This window comes from Puma concolor, chromosome E1, assembly GCF_028749965.1.
Source record: "Puma concolor isolate L17-30 chromosome E1, mPumCon1.1.hap2, whole genome shotgun sequence".
NCBI classification, from domain to species: domain Eukaryota; kingdom Metazoa; phylum Chordata; class Mammalia; order Carnivora; family Felidae; genus Puma; species Puma concolor.
Window position 1 is genome coordinate 56,287,647 of NC_141680.1, and position 18,802 is coordinate 56,306,448.

The following is an 18,802-nucleotide window of genomic DNA, read 5'->3' on the forward strand; positions in this document are numbered from 1 at the left end:
GGTCAGTGCCCAGCCAATGAGTGTGCATGAATGATGCCCTCTATAGAAGGACGAAGGAGGCTGATCAAAGCAGGAAGGAGAGTCCCCCCTGCTGGCCACTGCCTTTGCTCTCCAGAGACAGGAGTGTGGCTTAAGGGGCCTTCTGTTAGAGCCTCACGGGCTGTATTTTTTTGAATTTTACCTTGAGTGCCTAGAGCCTAAATGCCCATTGCCATTTTGGGGAGAAAGAAAGAAGAATCATGCTTGAGTGAAGCATGGCCTCACAAGTCCCAGGATGCATATGGCCGCAGAGAGTTAAATACTTGTAACAAGACGCCATAACCTGAATTGTGTGAGTTCCTCTGTCAGCCAGGCTAAGTTGGGGTCTCTGTCCCTGCCAGCTCAGAGCTGGGGTGTTAGCTCCAGCCTTATTTGCTCTGCCAAGCCCATCAGTAACCCTGGAGCTGAACAAAACAGCAGTGAGCCAGAGGCCCTTGGTCTACTGGGCCCACAACCGGAACCCGGGCATGCTGGCACCACCTACCCGGCCGACAGCCTTGTTCCCTGCTGGCATCTCTTCTTCCTTGGCCTCTCCCAGGACTGGGCATAAAGGTCTAGGGTGTGGGATGCAGTGGCCTTTCTTGGCCCCTCCCTGGGCAACCACCAGGCTTGGCCGAGGCCAAGAGGGCTGGGTGGGAGGCCATGACATAACTTCATTGGAATGCACTCAACCCCCCTGTCCCCATAGTCTGGGACAGTGTCCCCATGTGGCCCACCTAATGGCAGCCTCTCTCAAGCTCTGTGTCTCTCCCAGAGGCACCATGTCCTTCTTCACATAAAAGCTGACATTTATCGAACAGTTGCCATGTGCACTGTGCTAAGCTTCTCTGTGCCTTAACCTCAGCAGTCCCACAGCCCCATGACAGTGCCCGTTAGCATCCCTGCCTGTAGAACAGATGGAGAAACTGAGGCCCAAAGAGGTTACCTACCAAACCCAGGATGCCCGGGCTGGTGGGCAGCAGAGTCAGGATGGAAACTCAGGTCTGAATCTCCAAAGCCTAAGGCCTCACTAATCTGTACTGCTTCCTAGCCTCGGGGCTCCAGAGCTTCTGGCCCTCAGTTTCTAGAGCTCATTCTGACCCTAACTAGCTACATTCAGCCATTCTCCAGGCTCTGGCAATGCAGGGCTCCTTCCCCTTGCTTCCACGAGATCCTTTGCAGGCCAGAGCATGTGGGGAGATGCTGGAAACTCTAGAGGACTGTGTTCTTGGCGGGGTGGGGGGTGGGGGTGGGGTCTCACATCTAGTCAAGGTTATAGGGCCCTGTCAGCCCTGGAGCAAACTCTGAGCGGAGCTTGGGAGGTGACGGCTGGTTCACGTACGACCCCTCCTCCGTCTTTGCGGCTCCAGAAAGGAAAGGAGGCCCATGTGACGGGCCGCACTCTCAGAAGGGGCCGCTCCACTCCCCTCTCTGGGGCGCCTGGCCCCCCTGCCCCTCACCTGAGAGTCGGAGATTTCTGAGGGCTTCTCGGTCAGGCTGCTGCTCTCTGCCGGGATGAGGTCGTTGTACTTGGTCACGTCCTCGTCGGAGTAGTGGAGGCTGCCCGGGCTGGGCCGGGGAGGAGATCTAAGAGGGAGTGGAAGGGACGCTGAGAGCCAGCCTTTCCCAGAGCTGCCGCTGTGGCTGGAGAGGCCATGGCGGGGCCGGGAAGGGCAGGAGCCCTCGACGGGTCTGTCCTGCGCTGTCGCTCTCTGTGTCTGCTCCTCGGACAGCGGAGCCTTGGGCTGGGGGCCCCTCCAGGGGTGGGAGAGGCTCAGTTGGGACCAACCTCCTGAACCAGCTTCAGGGAAACGGGGAGGGGCAGCACCCCACTCGATCCTCCACTTGTGGTTTCAAGGGCACTGGGATCACTCGGCAGAGCCCCCTGAGACCCCCGAGTCGGAATCCCAGGTGAGGCCGGCGTGCCTGTGCAGACCAGCTCCCCGCGTCACTCTTGAACTCACCAAGGGAGCTTCAGAGGGTTAACGCCAAGGGTCAGGAGAAAAAGGGAGACCACGGCCTTTTCCCTCCAGATCTGCTCAGAGACCAGAAATGAATTCCGGGCGCCAAGTCCTGCTCCACCTTTGACAATCAGCCTTCGAGAAAGTGCGCTGCCCGCTGAGTTAGAGGCCTGGCTCTACCTCACCTGTTCGAACACGCAGCACGAGGCACCGAGCAGCCCACCCGCCATGGGCGCCCAGAGGCTGTGGGCAAGGGCTGTGCTTTCCTGAGCCCCCTGAGCTGGGGGTGAGGGCGGTGGGCTGGGCGCCGAGCAGGTGGCTGGGGTCATTCGTGACTCTGCCCTGTTTGTGCTTCCTCAGGGCCTTGGAGTGGGGGTGGTCTCACCCCGAGATCTGCCCAGGTGTTCTGGAACTGTGGCTCTGAACGCCAGCTGCTCCCCCCCAGGGGCCGGCAGTGCCCTTGCTGCAGAAATGCTCTTCTGAGAACAATCCCGCGGCCTGGGAACAAGTCACAAGCAACCTCCCTGCCACCTCCAACCTCTCGTGCTAAATCTGCACTGATTTTATTCCAAACAACGGAGCTGCCTCCTTAACTACTTGCAAATAAAACAGTAACAGCACTGGCTGCAGTCTCACGTAGACGAGATGGGCAAACATGTGACTTCGGGAGGGGGTAGGAAATGGGGTGCCGGGCTAACACGATCTTGGCCCCAAGTAGGGTGAGCGGAGGCAGGTTGGGGGGGCCGACAGTGTCACCAGGGCTGGGTCAGACTCCCAGAGCCCGAGGCTGGTTTGATGCAAACAGGACTTCTGTGTACACACAGCAGTGTAGGGGGCACGCAGGGGCCGCGGTGTGTGTACTCTGGGGGCGTGAGAAGCAGGCGAGGCCAGGCCGTCTGTGAAACGCCCCCTTGTTCCATGTGGCAGAGCCCCGGAGCCAGCCTGGCGGGGCTGCGGTGGACAGGCCGGGCCCACCACCTCGGCCTCAAATGGCTCTTTCTTTGCAAAGCTAGATCTGGCGGGGGATGAGAGCCGGGCCCGCCGGCCTGCGTGCCCCTCCCTCTGTCCTCCCGAGGAACACACACATGGCCTCTTTCCTCCAGGACCAGACAGAGGGAAGCTTTGTGAGCTGTGCGCCTGGCCGGCGTGCACCTCCGACGAGCTGGGAATGTTAAGAGGGCCGAGGCCAGAGACAGGCGCTCCTGGGCCGCAGCCCCCCAATCTCTCCTGAGCTCCCAGGGGCATAAAATGGCCAGATCGCATCGGGTGAGGGTCCGGTGGGCCCCGGCAGCTGCCCTTGCCCTTGGAGGTGCACAGCCCAGCCTGCCACGGGGAGTGGGGTGGGGGGAGGGGGACCCAGGGTTGGAGAGAATTCAGGAGGAAACAGGAACCGGGCGCACCGCCAGCCTTGACCTTTCCTGGTTGGTTGTTCTCAGATGCCGCCCTTTGAGGGCGATGCTGGGAGCGTGGACTTGTGGGGTAAGTAGGAGAAAATTGTTCTAGAAGATGCAGGAGCAAGGACCAGGGGAGAGGGTGTCCACACTCTGAGTGCCCTTTCTTCCCAGAATTGGGAGGAGATGGGCAAGGCGTGAGCAATATCGAGGGGCCTCCCGGTACCTCCTGCTCAGGTATGTCTGCCTAGACCTACCTGTGCTACGTCCCCCTCACTGTTGGGGCAAAGTAGCGCTCATGGCTTCTGGACCCGTCGCCAGGAGCAGCTGACTCCAAACAGCAGGGGGCTGGCTTGCGAAGTTGTACAAGCCCTTTGCATTTCGCTGGCATTGGCAGAAACCCTTTGTCGCCACCTCCTTGTGGCGTTTCCCCCACTGCGCTCTCATACTAGGCTCTGGCCCCCAGATCCCGGATGTGCCTCCCGGGCCCGGCTGACCATTCCCGGCCCCTGAGCGTGAATGCCATTTCCGGGACAGGGAGGCCCAGTGGGCCCTGCGTGCCCTGTGCCCTCCCCAAGAGTCCTCCACACCCCGGGCACTGCGGGCCCCCAAACCTGCATCCTCCGGCCACCCCCCGACTCCCAACGCAGAGATCCCTTTACCTGGTGTACAGGCCGTTCTTCCGGCAGAAGGAGTTCTTGACGGAGAGCCTCCGGTTGTTGAGTTCCAGGGCGGGGAAACTGCTTTCATCCAAGCTCATCATCTCCCCATGGCCCAGGGCACCAGACTTGGCATTGTTCCCTGGGTGGGCAGTGGGGGCGGGGGAGACAGCATCGAGTCACTCGGGCCGTCCCTTTAGACCGGTGGCTTCCCCTCTCCCGCCTGGCTCTCTTGTTAGAGGGAAGACTAAACCATACCACGGAGACTGCGTGCAGGGGCCCCAGGCCGCCCCGCCCATCAGAGCAGGTGCATCCCTAGGAGAGAGAGAACGCCCAGCCCCCTCAACCTTGCCACAAGGGGAGGCAGGCCCACGGGAGTCCCGTCCAGCCGGCGGGGCTTGGTGCCAGCTCACCAGAGTCGGTCTTCTTGGCATACTTCTTGCTCTGGCCCCGGATGATGAGCACGAATACCAGCAGCAGGATGAAGATGAGGCCGACGAGGGCAATGACCACCAGGAACCACCACTCCTCGTAGAACGGGTTGGCTTTCTGAGCTGGGACACGGATGGGGGGCGGGGGGTTAAGTCCAGGGTGCTCAGCCCCCTCCTGCCTCCAAACCTCCCGCTCCAGCCGGGACCCCACCACCTGGCTCTCAGTAGGCCGGGTGCATGCCGTCTCCATGGGGGAGACCCTAAGACACGGTCGACAGGGACAGTTTTAGCTCAGGTACCCGCTCTCTTCTGTTGTTGGTCAAAGGATGCTTTTAGTTCTGAGGTGCTTCTGGACTCACTGGGAGAGAGTGCTCGTGTTCGTATTGATTAGTGATGTCTGCTGAGGACACAGGAGGGGAAGCAGCCATGTAGTTGCTTCTGGACTCACTGGGAGAGAGTGCTGGGATTGATTAGTGATGTCTGCTGAGGACACAGGAGGGGAAAGCAGTCATGTGCTTGTTTCTGGACTCACTGGGGGAGAGTGCTGGGATTGATTAGTGATGTCTGCTGAGGACACAGGAGGGAGAAATGGCCATATACTTGCTAGTTTTCCTTTTATCTTTTCCTTTCCCCCACCCCTACTCTTGCCACCCACGGCCTAAGGGCTACCTTGGCAGGCAGACCAAGCTCTGTATTGGAAAAGTAGCTGTCTGGCCTGTGGTAGGCCTATGAGAGCTTCTCCCTGGGGGCAGGGCTCAATCTTTCTCTGGTGGCAGAAAGTAGGGGAGAACCAGGAAGGTGGACGTGAGTGGGTCTTTAGAATGCTTCCTCCAGCCAGCGCTCTGCTTCTTTCAAAGCCCCCAGTATCATGCCTTTTTCTTTTTTTTTATGTTTATTTATTTTTGAGAGAGAGAGAGAGAGAGCGTGCGCGTGCGCGAGCATGCGGGCATGAGTGGGGGAGGGGCAGAGAGAGAGAGGGAGACACAGAATTTGAAGCAGGCTCCAGGCTCTGAGCTGTCAGCACAGAGCCTGATGCAGGGCTCTAACTCACATGCCACAAGATCATGCCCTGAGCTGAAGTGGGACGCTTAACCGACTGAGCCACCCAGGTGCCCCTCTCACTACCATGCTTTTTTGCACCCAGCCACTTCTGATCCGGGGGCTGCCTGATGAGGGGCTCACTCTACTATTTCCCATGATCTGGTTCTATCAACCCGACAAGGGAGAATGTATGTGGGAGGAGGGAGGCAGCTGGGTTTCTGAGACTCACCCAGTGGATGAAAATTTTGAGCTATATTTCTGCCTTGAGAGAAGGGGCCCTGATATTAAAACTTGGTTAGTGACTGGATTTGGGGTCATGGGTTTTGGCATTAGAGTCCTCTGTGAGTCCTCTGAGACATGTTGGATGGGAAGATGAGAGGAAAAGGGGGAGGGATAGGAGTCCTATCCCCCCAGCTCTGGCACTGCTCCCCAGGCTGCTGACTCTGTTTTTGGGGGCGGCTTCCATGGAAATACACAGTTGATGGCCTGGGTGAATCTCCTGGGTGATGAGCTCACAGAAGCTCTCATCTTGGGTCCACTGATTTGTCCACAAGCCCCACTGAGCCTCCTGCCCAGGGCTTCTGGAATCTTTGTAAAGGAACCCCAAAGACGCACCGCCCCAGCTTCCTATGGATCTCAAAACTAACTCAGGCCCTGGCCCAGGCTCCCTGCCTTGGAGAATTGAGAAGACAATGCCTTTTAGCTCCCACCCCAATGCTGCTGGTGTTATGCTGCCTGCCTCTGTCTTCTTTGCCCAGCACCAGTCTCTGCCACAAGGCTATTCCATGGGGTGCCCACAGGCAGTACCTGGCACAGACTGGGAGGGGCTGCTGGGGGTGCCGAAGCCGTAGTCGTTGACGGCGATGACCCGGAAGTCATAGCTCACGCCCGGCTTCAGGATGTCCATGCTGAACGTGTAGGAGGTCACCTCCTTGGGGATGTCTTTGATGAGGATGTCCCATAGCCCCTCGTCTGCAAGAACATCGGGAGGGAGGCGCCCTATGAGGGAGAGCCCCTCCCATCCCACCTGTTCCCCTGAGAGCAGAACCTGTCTGGTCTGTCCCCTCAACACAATCCCAGCAGATGTTTTGACAAAGATGCCTTTTTGGAGTCTCTGACCCTTTGTTCCCTTTATTAAAATATCTGTAAAACATTAAAAAAATGTGTGGTATGCAGAAAATATTGTCACAAGCAACCCAATACCCCCAGCCACAGGAAGAGACTCAGCATCTTAGCCCTTGTGCACAATAATTCAACTTACCCGTTTTCCGTGTCACTAAAAAGTGCTGGTCAATGTGATTTTAAGTGGCTGCCTAAGCTTTTATCACGTGGGTGTACCCTCCTTTCCTTAACCGGGCCTCTATTTTTCTGACTCCCACCGCCCCCCCCCCCACTTCCTATTCAAAATATACACAGTAGTGGCGTCAGACAAAAAGAAGAGACTTCTTAAAAGAGCTGGAGGAGGGGTGGGGCTCGCCCGTGAGGGTTTGGTCAAGTTGCGGTGGGGGATGGGACCCATCCTAGGCTGCCTCCTTGTTGAGGAGAAGAGATCTGAGAGAGAGCCCAGAGAAGCTTCGAGGGGCTCTCCACCTGTTCTCCACCCATGTTGTTTCCAACCACCCCACCCTTTGAGCTCCTGATTTTCTTTTCGGACCTGCCCCCTTGTCCGTGGCTCTCTGGGTCTTGCCCCCTTGGGACCTAATTCGTTTCCACCGCATTCAAAAGGAGCAGTGAGCGTGCTGCCCGCCCAGGAGAAGTGTAGGCACACTGACGGGCAGGCTGGGAAGGGGCCCCGGCCAGAGGCTCCACGCAGGGCCGACGTGGCTGGAACGGCATCCGGAGAGTCCTGCCTGTGCCGGGACAGGGCTGACTTGGTGACCAGACTGTCCGACCACCCTTTTCACAGGGTCCAGCGGTCTGTGGCAGGTTGAGCTCCTAGGTCCTCCATTCTGTGGCCTGGCAGCCCTGGACGAGCTCCCACCTGCCTCCTGCTGGCACGAGCCTCCCAGCTCCGGCCTGACCCCTCAGTGAGGCGCCGTTCCTCCTCGCCGGTTCTGGGCTCCTCTGGGAAGAGCCGCCTGTCGGGTCCATAGGCTACCCCCTACTTCCAGCTTGGCCCTTGCAGGGGCTGGCGGAGTCTCTTTCCTTCACCAAACGTGTTACAGATCCACCCACATCAGGAACTCTAGTGGAGGTACCGTCACCCCCATCGTCGCCGCTGAACCGTGGATCAAGGATGTGCTGGCACTTTCCGAAGCTGCCTTCCAGTCCTACCCGTCCAGATCCCTCCAACTCAGAGGCAGCCGTGAGGCCCCGTCGCGTTCTGCTGTCCTCACAAAGGCTTGGGGTCCTGAGCGTGGCCTCATTTTCCATCTTCCTTATTTGTTCTGGGCGTCTGCCTCACACACACACGGTGGCTCTCTCCTGCTAAGGCTAAGCAGTCCCTCCAGGGCAAGGACCACACCTGATTTGTCTCTGCAGCCCAGTGCCCAGCACCCGCATCCTCTAAGAGCCGGCTGGATAACTGAGCACAAACCTTCTTCCCCGACCTTTTCATAGCGTCAGGGGCCCCCATTTCAGTACTGCATGCCTCGAGATCCGAGTATCAGGGTGCAAGTCCCCTCTCCTCCCATGACCTTGAATTCTCTCGTTCACCTTCAATACCAGTCACAGTGACCATCATGACGATGGTCATGACATTGGGCAGCGACATTCATTTCTCATCCGTCAAGCATCGTGGTTCTAAGGGCATTACTTTTCAGATCCATGGCAATGGCGGGGAGAAGGAAGAACCATCGTCCCCAGGTTACAGATGAAGCAACCGAGGCTGGGAGAGGGCGGAACCCATCTTCCCAAGGTCAGGCTGCCCTAAGTGGCAGAGCCGGTGTTTCGGCCTAGGGCTGTCGGACTCCTCTGGGCACTGAACACCCTCTGGGTATCACGGATGCTGCCATTAGAGACCTGTAGCTGATTCAGTGTTGGCTGGGTGGGCTTGTCCAGGACCCCACTGCCCCGCAGAGGCTGGGGGCCTCCCACCTGTGTGACCCACCTTGTTCCACTCTGCACAGAAACAAACGGTGGGGCCGGGCAACGGGGCCTCCAGCCCTGGGAGTCGGCTGATGCGCATGGCGGGTCCTACGGGCCAGACACGTTGAGTGCGTCCCTCCCTGCTTTGCGGTGCCTGGCTGTTCTGGGTTTGCAGAAAGCAGGCACGGTCGGCTGATTCTGTCCAGCAATGCGGCGCAATTCCACCCTGGAGATCAGGAGGACGCGTGGGGAGGTAGGGGTGCGGAGGTGGGGGATGCTCTCCGGCAGCCACAGGGGGAGGCAGGGTTTTCCCCTTGCCCTCCACCCGCACTCTTTCCTCGCAGCCTTCGACCTCTGTCAGAGCTCCTGGGTTTGGCTCCCAGTCCCGACCCTTCAGGGCTGCCGCCTTGATCCCACCTGTGTGCACCAAGGCACAGCCCCCAACCCCGAAACACCGGGTCCCACGCTGGACCACCCAGGGAACGTTGGAAAATGAGCAGGGCGGAAGTCTGGAGCCAACATTCCATAGCCTGGCATGCCGGCTGGCTAACTTGGATGGAAAACATAGGCACGGGCCTGGTCGGGAGAAGCACACGGCGGATTCCTGGCCAACTCAGCAGCCGGCACTGGAGGGCAGGGGAGGGACCATCTGGGGTGGGGAGACAGCCAACCTCGCACACATCTTCCAGCTACACGTTGGATCTGAGTTGCTTAGATGTGATAGCTCTCTGCCACTGCAATTATTAGCATAAGATTAGGGCAACGAGGAGGTGCTGGCATTAACTATTTGCTACTGAGATGATGAGCGCTCAGCCACCCGCGGGATTAAGTTTGTCACTGGGATGTTGCGATGCTCCCATTAGAAGTATTAGCCCCGATATGCCTGACTGCCTCCCGTGACGATGATTATTTGCTATTCATGCTGGAGCCGCACAGTCATGTTTTCCTTTCTTAACTTCAACCGGCTAATCCGCGGACCCCGAACAAGCCTCCAGCTCTTCACTGGCACTGGCACCTGCGATTAGCGGAAACCTAGCAACGGACAGAGCTGGCGGCGGCCGAGGGCTCCGGTGGGTAACAGGAGCCGGGAAAAGCAGGTGTCTCAGTGACTGTAAAACAAGAGTGCTGAGAACGGACCCCTGGACCGACCTCTCAGTCGCTGGTCTCCTGATGGCTCTGGAAGTTCTTGTGATTCGGTTTCAGGCTTGACAGGAGGGGTCGGTACGGTTACAGGAGTTGCTGAGATACTCAGGATGGCAGAGACAGACCTTAAGGAGGCAGCCAGGGCCCCCGGGGGACAGCCGGCCTCTGTACGGGCCACTGGTCAGCAGGGTCTCATGTAAGACTCGGCGTTTAACCGAGGCGGGGGAGGGGACCAGATGCTTTGCTCCTCTGGCTTCTTGAGTCGGTCCTTACCCGGCCCTAAGTGCTGTTCTCCAGGGGGCCCCTGGGTGTCCCTGACTTGAGCGCGCAAGTCTCCGTTTCCCACTCGCCCCAGGCCACCTCTAGCTTCACCCGGAGCGGCCTAAGTGTCTTCTCAGGAGGACGCACGTGTGCCAGGGGGAGGGGTTCTGGGAGGAGGAGAAAGCGAGGCCTGGGATCTGCTCCGGAGGGAGGCAGGGTGTACCTGATGGCCTGGCCTCTATGACGTAGCGGGTGATGGGCCCTTTGCCGGGGTCTCCGCTGGACCAGTGGATGGCGATGGCGGAGCTGTACCGCACGATGATGGGCACTCCAGGTGGCCCCGGGGCACCTGCAAACAGCATAGGGTGAGCAGGAGGGGGCGTGGCACCCAGCTCCTCCTCCCTGTGCTCTAGGAGGCGGGGCTGGGCAGCGAAACCAAGCCGGGCGGAGTCTCTAGAAACCCTGCAAGTGCCCAAGGAGGCAGGCCGGGCCTGCCCGACGCAACTACGTTCTCTGGGTCACCCACACCCCCACGTTCCAATTTCTAGGGCAGGAGAGGTATATAGGGTAATGCCAGAAAGATCCCTGGAGCAGAGTCAGGAGAACTGGGCTCCTTGTTCCAGCCCCAGAGCTCATTACATGGGGGACGTGGGTCAATTCACATAGCCCTCTGGTGCCTCAGTTTCCTCATCTGTAAGGCCCTTTTGGAATGTAAGGCTTGAAGGGATGTGTCCTGGGGGGACAGCAGAGGCGAGTGTGATGATGTAGCAGGCCTTTGGCAAATGAGGATTGGGTTTTGGGGGCTGAAGGGCTTCCTGACGTCTCGTCTCCTTGCCTATCATGGCAATGTCCTCCCTACTTCCTGCCTGAAATCCCCCCCGCCCTGGAGCATTTGCACCCAGGCCAGGCCACAGCAGAGGCTGGGACCGCTGGAGGAGGAAGAAGTGGGCTCTGTTGCTGGCTGTCCTGGGGTGGCAGGTACATCAGGATGGCAGCCTGTCACGTCAGCCACCGGGGCACTGGCCCCAGGAGTCGAAGCAGGAGAGACTTTACTTCTGAAGTAAGAATAGTGAGCCAATCCTACCTATCGAGGGTCCCGAGCCTGTCCTCTCTGAGGGTGCCCTGCCATTCAGGCCAGTCCCCTGGGCTCTCACTGCCCCCGGAGCCCTGACCTTGTGTGCTGTCCCCTCCATGTCTGTTCCTCACGAGACCTGGAGCCTTGTCTTCCCAGAGCTGGGGACACAGTTGGTGCTTTCTACGCAATTGTGGGGCAGGGGGAGCAAGTTGGTTAGTGAGTGGGTGGGTGACCGCTTGGCCGAGTGTCTCCTGCGGATGCCCACAGAGAAAAAGCCTGGAGTCCAGCTCCGGACTGAAGATCCTCCAGACCCAAGGGATCTGGACAGCAGGCCAGGGGTACAGCCCATGGCCCAGCCCTTGACCTCAGAGGGCCTCACCTCCTTCCTTCCTTCCTTCCTTCCTTCCTTCCTTCCTTCCTTCCTTCCTTCCTTCCTTCCTTCCTTCCTTCCTTCCTTCCTTCCTCTGTCCCTCCCTCCCTCCCTCCGTCCCTCCCTTCCTTCTTCCCCCGCGACGTGCATCCTGCCCACAGCACAGGGCAAAGGCGGCTGAGGGGTCGGGGGTGTGGGACACAGCCCAAGGGGGGCTGTGAAAGGTGGGGTGGGGCTCTCAGGACCCCGAGTTCTCATTCTGCACAGGACAGAACTCAAGGCTGAGAGAAGGAGAGCTGTCCTTAACCTCTTGTACCAGAAGCTTCCAGCACTTCCAGCCACTGCCTGGCCCGGAGGGAAAAGGATGCCTGGAGGCATGTCCTGTCCCTGCGGACCCTTCCTCGCCCACACTCGCCGGGTGCAGCTCAGCTCGGCTTCAGAGGGACCCCCACCGCCTCCTCCAAACTTCCTGCCTCCCCCTCCCCACCCCTGCCTGAGAGCCTTAGGTTAGAACAGTGTGTCCTTCAGCCCTCTCCTGTCCCCGCTGCTCCGCCTCCCTTTGTCCCTGCCAGCTTTCTTCCTGCTTTTGTTTCCCAGGGAAGTTGGCTCAGGTGAAGAGACGGCACAAGAGGGGCCGGGGGCAGGTGAAGGGCAGAGGGGGCGGCTTCCGGCCGCCCGCAGGCCTTGTTCCAAAGGCGGGCAGGAGCCAGGCGGCTTCTCTGCAGAACAAGAGGCGGGGAACCACAAGTGCCCACAAAGAGAAAATGAAGAGGGACCAAGCCAACCCAGCACGAGAGGACACGCCTGCCTGCCAGGTGAGAGGCGAAGGCAGGAATCCCCCTCGAGGCCCAGCTTGCCTCCCAGAGGTTCCCAGGCTGAGCTGGGCAGGGAGCGGGGGCGGGGAGAGGGGGAACACAGAGGGAGGAAGGGGGAGGAGCAAAAGGAGGGGGGATTTCAGGGAAAGTTTGAGATGGGCTGTGCACTTTCTCAGGGAAGGAAGGAGCAGAGGCTGGGCAGTGGCTTTTGTGTATCTCGCATGGGGGACAAGAATCTTGGAGAACCAGACTCAACCGCAGCAGGTGCCCTGAAAAACTCCCCCAGCCCAAGGAACCTCAGGAGGTGTCACAAACTTCAAAGGAGCCACTCTTCCCTCCCCGCCCCTCCCCGCCCCTCTGCTCTCCCCTCCCCTCCCCTCCCCACCCCTCCCCTCCCAGGCACAGTGCTCAGCCTGGCCTACAACTGCCTTGCTCCTTTCTTCCCCTAACCATGCCAGCCTCTGTCACCTCTGTCTAGGAAGGACAGACCCCCGTGCCCATGGCCTGGAACCCCCCCCTCCAGGCACAGTGCCCCTCACAGCGCTGGGCAAAGAGCCACCCTCAGCTCTGGTTCCTGTGCAGGTTCCTGGGATGAATGCTCAGAGGTTCTGATTTCCCGGGCCCAGGAATGTGACTTACTGCAGGCACCCTGGGGGCCTCTGACATATGTGTCCCCGGCTCAGGCCCACCGTCCCTCACACCTGGACACCCAGCCCCTTCCCTTCTCCTCTGCCATAGCAGCCTTGAGAATACGACAAACACTGGTTGGTATTTCCTTGTGTCTGTCCGAATTGCCCCACGAAGTCTTTCTCAATCCCCTCCCTTAAACGTCTCCCTCACCACCCCCTTCTTCTCCGCTAGGCCCCACCCCCATACGCTCTAGGATCATGGCTCTGTCACGTGTCTGCTGTCCCCACTAGACCCCATCTCCCTCGTCTCTGCATCTCCTGGGACCTAGCCCGGCTCCGGACAACCCCTTCTGACTTGGGGGGCCGAATGCTGTGTGGGGGCAGCACCCCCCTCGTCCGCCCCGTGCTCCCCTACCTTCTCCGGGGCCCGTGGTGACGTTGGCTTCGATCTCCGGCCCGTAGGTGAAGGTCTTGGCTCTGATGCGGAACCTGTAGGTCATCCCCTCTGCCAGGTCCTTCACCTTCAGCCACAGAGGGCTGTTCCCCTTCACGTCCACTGTCACAATCTTACTGACACCTGGGAGGGAAGCACAGCATGTGGGGACAGCAGGGGGGCAGGCGGTGGCCTCAGGGGAGAAGAGCTGTGTGCAATCTGTCCACTGACCAGGCACAGGGTCCTTTGGCATCTGCTGAGAAACGACCCCCTCCCCCCATCCTGTTTAACTGAAACGTATTCCAGATGGATCCTATGCTGTGTTTACTCCCCCACGTCGACCTGCCCAGAACTTTAATCCCAAGGATCACCTTTCAGAAAGTGCTTCTGGAAAGACACCACCTGAGTCCAGAGTTGGAGGGGACACACCTCAACCGAGTCCCGGTTTGGCCACATGGCCAGACGATGCCAGACTAAGGAACCGGAAGGCCAGTGCTCACACTGAGCCCCCTGGGTGGGCCAGGCAGAGGCCACTGTGGTGAGAGCCTGTCCCGTCCGCCTGCATCTTGTCCCCATGACCTCTGTCCTCTCCTTCCTGTCCGAGGGAGAGATGGCCCCTTTCCCGGGTCCTGCACCTGACCGCATCTCCTCCTGGGGCCCAGCCCTGCTCCGTGTCCCAGCACACAGGGCGGCTCTGCAGAAGGAACTAGCTGCTGGCGGGCAGGCAGTGCCGGGAAGACTGAGGGTCATTGTTCCCTTGGCTGACCCAGAACTGCCGGCCACTGCGGCCCTCCCAGGGCTCCGCCCCTTGTTCTGGCCCCGCTCTGTAGCCAGGGAAAGGTGAGAGCGAGGTGACCCCAGAGGCGGTCACCTCCGGCCACCAGGCCACCACCTGGTAGGCCAGCCACACCCCCGAGTCCTCGCTGGGCTCTGGAACGGACCCAGGCAACCAGGGGCAACCTCCTTCCTGCCTCTCTAAGTAGATGGCGGTGATATCCGGGCTCACTCACGTCAGCGTGGGAGTAGAAAGCTGGCAAGTGTCTCTTGTCCACAGTCAGGGTTAGCATGGCCCGGACTGGGAGCCTGGGAGGGGGGCAGGGTCCCCACCAGGGCTTGGAGGAAGGGGTGGGGCTCTAAGGACAGCTAGGTGAACAGGGCTCAGGGTGAGGGGAAGACACTTGCACAGCACGGTTCTTGATCTGAGGTTCACAAGGGAACAGGGGTGCAGCGACTCCCCCAAACTTGTGCTTTCCGGGGAGAGGCCCCAAGGCTTTTACCAGATTCTCAAACGGGTTGCTGACCCCACGTGGGGCAAAGACCCATCCGGAGTAAGGTTGACCTCCTAAATTTTTGGGGGGAGCAGGCACAAGAGGGACCGTTAGGGCCTCCCTCATCTTCCCAGGCCTGACAGCTGCCTGGCCACCGTGGGACCCTGTATCTCTCGCAGGGGGCCCTCCCTTTCCTCCCCACTTCCGTCCACGGACGGGGAAGGAGACGCAAATTCCCTCCTGGGACTCGGGACTCCTAGGTTGCTGCCCGGCTTTGCCCCCGACTTGCTGCGCGGGAAATGCCCTTTCCCTGGTCTGGTCCCAGTTTCTGCCTTTTTAAGCTGAGGAGATGCTCACCACACCCAACTCTGTGCAGTAACCCCAAGCCCTTGCAAAGGGAAGGTTGAGGGAGCCACGCTGGGAGGGTCCCCACTCACCATCCACCGGGGTGCAGGGCTCATACACCAGCCGGTAGCCCTCCAGGATGCCGTTGGGGAACTGTGGGGCCTCCCAGGACACGTTCACTGAGGTTGTGGTCAGCTCGCTGAACTTGACCGAGCTGGGAGCACTGGGGGCTGCAGACAGACAGCAAGTGGTTTGCTTCCTCCTCCCACAGACATTCAAAACCCTGCTAGGCTCTGAGGAACTAGCAGAGGTGATTGGGTCTGGACCCCGGGAAGAGAGAGAGGGCGGGGGGGGGGGTCATCAGAGGTCATAGGTACCCCCTCCTCTCCCCCACTGACGTTGCTAGCACTCGCTTTCCAATACCAGAGTCCGAGAACTGGGAAGAAAAAGTACTTTCTCTTCCTTAAAGTTGGAGAACTCCGTTTCTTCCTGCTAAGTGGCCCTGGACCCTGGCTGGGAGCTCAGAACACGGCTGTGCTGCACCTCCAGGGTCGCTGTGGGGCCAGGCGATGTCCTGGCTTCCTAGGGCTTGCGCTTCCCCTTCCCTGGTGGAGAAGGCAGGGGCCTTCTGGGCCTCAGAGCCTGAGGTGGGCACTGAACAAGAAGATGCCAGCACTGCAGCCACGCGTGGCCTTTCTCCCGTCCCTGGAGCCCCAGGGCTTGTCACCGAGAGACCACACTGTCAGAAGCAGAAAGTCAACCATCCAGAAGAGATGCCTTCTTGGCCTGAGAAGCCTGGAAAGACCCCGAAAACACGGAGTGGGGGGGCCTGTGGGGGACTCTGATGGGGAGGACAGAGGAAGGGAAGGAAGCGCAGAGCTGGCTCCAGGCGGGATGACCAGGCTATTATCGTCCGGTGCCGCCCCCCACCGAGCCTAAGCTAATCTGGACCCTGCTTCCGCTCCAGCTCCAACAGCTCCGGGAGGCAGCCCCAGCCAGCAGTCTTTGAAGGAGGAAGGCCAGCTCAGGGGGCCTTTCCTGCCTCCCCTAGGCAAGAGGGACATGGGTCAGAACACTTTGTCCTGCTGACGGAAGCTTCCAGGCTCTCAGGGGCTCACATCCGGCCCATGACACTGACAGAGAGTGGTCTGGACAAGCAGGCACAGGCACACACCAGACCCTTGGGAGCCAGTGGAGGAAAAAGGTTTCTTTGGAGCCACAGCTTGTCCTCAAAGAAGATAATACTTAACTGACTCCACGGTCTGGCGCTCTGTCTCTTTCTTAATGTCTTAAAAATGTTCATTTACTTTTAAGAGAGAGAGAGAGACAGAGCATGAGCAGGGGAGGGGCAGAGAGAGAGAGGGAGACACAGAGTCCGAAGCAGGCTCCAGGCTCCGAGCCGTCAGCACAGAGCCCGACGCGGGGCTCCCACTCACGAGCTACGAGATCATGACCTGAGCCGAAGTCGGATGCTCAACCGACTGAGCCACCCAGGCGCCCCAATCACCTCTCTCTTAAAGAGGGAGCCAGGGGTGCCTGGGTGGCTCAGTGGGTTGAGCATTCCACTTCGGCTCAGGTCATGATCTCGTAGCTCGTGAGTGGGAGCCCCGCGTCGGGCTCTGTGCTGACGGCTCGGAGCCTGGAGCCTGCTTCGGACTCTGTGTCTCCCTCTCTCTCTCTGCCCCTCCCCGGCTCATGCTCTGTCTCTCTCTGTCAAAAATAAAATAAACATTAAAAAAAAGAGAGAAGTGATTTATAGCACAGGAAGCAGCAGGTTGGGAAAGATGCTTCAAGGCGGGCGGTACGGGGTTGCGGAGCGGGCAGGACAAAAGGCTTGTATTCAAATCCACAAGGAGAGAGGTTAAGGACAGGCAAAGGAGGCTGCCAAGCAATGAAGACAGCCCAGGACAGCTCACCTGGCCTGGCCTCGAGCCTCTGCTTCCCCACAGACCAGCCAGGGGTTCCTGGGCAAGAAGCATCACTTCCCAGGCCACCCCTCCTCACTGTGAAAGGGGGGTAGCACCAGCCCCGCCCGCCCCGGGGCTTCTGGACCTGAGACCTGCCTTTGGACACTGTATATAGGCCCACCACTGCACGTGCAGGCAGCAGGGTTCTCACCATCCCCGTCTTCTCAGCCCTGTCCCACCGTCCAGCCTCCTAACTGGCCTCCCTGACGCCCTCCCCTCCCCTCCATCACTCTGCCTTCTGCACAGCAGTCAGGATGATCTTTTAAAAACACAAACCAGATCCTATTGCCCAACGGCTTAAACCCACCAATGACCCCCCAGCGCACTTAGAATCCGTCCCAGGCTTCCTTCTAAGCGTCCCTCCTGCCCCCACCATCCTGTACGGGCCATTTTCTCTCATGCCACCTGGCTTTCAGTTCCTCTAATCCCTCCAGCCTCCTGGGCCTTTGCACCTGTTGTTTCCTATGCCCGGAACCCCTCCTCCAGAGCTTCCCACGCTGGTCCCTTCTCCATCAACTCTCAGCCCTGACGTCAGCCCTCAGAGGCCTCTGCAGGCAGACCGGTTCAAGGCCACCTGTCCGCCTCTGTCCCCGTCTTTCTGCCGCTCGTGCTCAGTGCCACCCGAGGCCAATCATCTAGATACGTGTTTATGATCTGTCTTACTCCTTAGGGTGAGGATCTCGTCCGTGTCCTTCACTGCGGGAAGCACCTAGCATAGTGCGGGGCCGCAGAAAATGCCCAAGAAATACGTGTAGCACGAACGAAGCCGGGGCCATATAAGAACATGGCATGAGGCAGAGATGGGCTGGCAGGCTGCAAGATGTGGGGAGGGCAGGGGACATCGGGGGCTCCCTCCAAGGCTCTTTGGGGACAGCCTCTCTCTTCTGAGCACTCTCCCCCAGGCCTCTCTTCTTGGACTGTGCTCTCACACGCTGGAGGCCGTCTCCAGGTGGGCTCTCCCCCCCGCGCCCCTCCCCTCTGGCCCCGCTCCCCTACCTGCTTGCTGGGTCTGGCCCCGGGTGGGGGTACTCCGAGGCCCATCTCCCGCAGCGTTGAAGGCCGCCACGCTGACCATGTAGGCGGTGTAGCCGGTCAGATTCTTGAGCTTTACGCTGTTCTCGGCCAGGAAAAGTGTCTTCACCCGCTCGGTGACGTTGCGCCGTTGGGCTTGAGCTTCCCAGAAATAAATCTGTGGGCACAGCCAGTCGTGGGAGTGAGGTGGACACATTCGCCTCTCCTCCTGCCCCTTTCGCCCACACCATCCACACGCCCTGGACAGCGGGTGTGAGTCACCCAGTCAGTACAAAAGCACTTAAGAGCTGTTTTAGAGGCCCTTCCAGAACCTTCCTTCTCACAGCTAATACTTCAGTCTCTTCTAGACGAAACCCCAGGAGAGCACAGACTCCACGAATCTGTTCGCCGCAGGGCCTGAGGGCTTAGCACGGCACATCAGCCCTCAGAATATAGTTACTGGAGGAATAAGCCAATGCTCTTCCGCAGGAACCTGAGACGGGAGGTTAAGTGCAGGGTAGGCAGACTCCACCCCAGCCGTACTGTGTTAAGGACCAGCGGGCCGGCACCACCTGGGAGCCGGTTAGAGGGTCGGGCCCACCCTTGGACCTGCTGCCAGGCACCTGCAGGTTGACAAGGCCCCTGGAGATTCACCTGAGCGGGACAGTTTGCACCCACTGCAGAGGCGGGCCGGCCTGGGGCCGAACCCCAGTGCGCGACTCGAACACAGTGTGACTTCACCAGGTGACTCCCCTGAGCCGGAGTTTTGTCGGCTGGACAGGGGGGCTAAAGACACCCCACTTCCCAGGACCAATGTGAGGACGAGCAGAGGTGATAAGGAGGGAAGAGCAGACACACTGCCCGGCCCCGCTGAAGGCTTCTGTCTACCTGCTGTGCTCCACGTTGCTTCCAATGACTTCCTGTTCAGCCGGGGCTAGCGCTCAGGGGCAGTGAAGC

The 18,802-nt window shown here is 59.6% G+C and overlaps 1 protein-coding gene across 2 annotated transcripts in view; it reads right to left on the reverse strand.

The window, feature by feature from the left end:
• SDK2 (sidekick cell adhesion molecule 2) overlaps positions 1–18,802 on the reverse strand; it is a 265,473-nt gene that overhangs the window by 12,178 nt on the left and 234,493 nt on the right. For both annotated transcript variants that reach the window (XM_086687933.1, XM_086687932.1), the window contains 8 exons: positions 17,831–18,023; positions 14,960–15,097; positions 13,237–13,398; positions 10,156–10,281; positions 6,309–6,473; positions 4,443–4,583; positions 4,033–4,171; positions 1,479–1,605 (listed from right to left, as the gene is read on the reverse strand). In XM_086687933.1, coding sequence (XP_086544059.1) covers positions 1,479–1,605; positions 4,033–4,171; positions 4,443–4,583; positions 6,309–6,473; positions 10,156–10,281; positions 13,237–13,398; positions 14,960–15,097; positions 17,831–18,023 — 1,191 coding nt within the window. The remainder of the gene's footprint in view (positions 1–1,478; positions 1,606–4,032; positions 4,172–4,442; positions 4,584–6,308; positions 6,474–10,155; positions 10,282–13,236; positions 13,399–14,959; positions 15,098–17,830; positions 18,024–18,802) is intronic.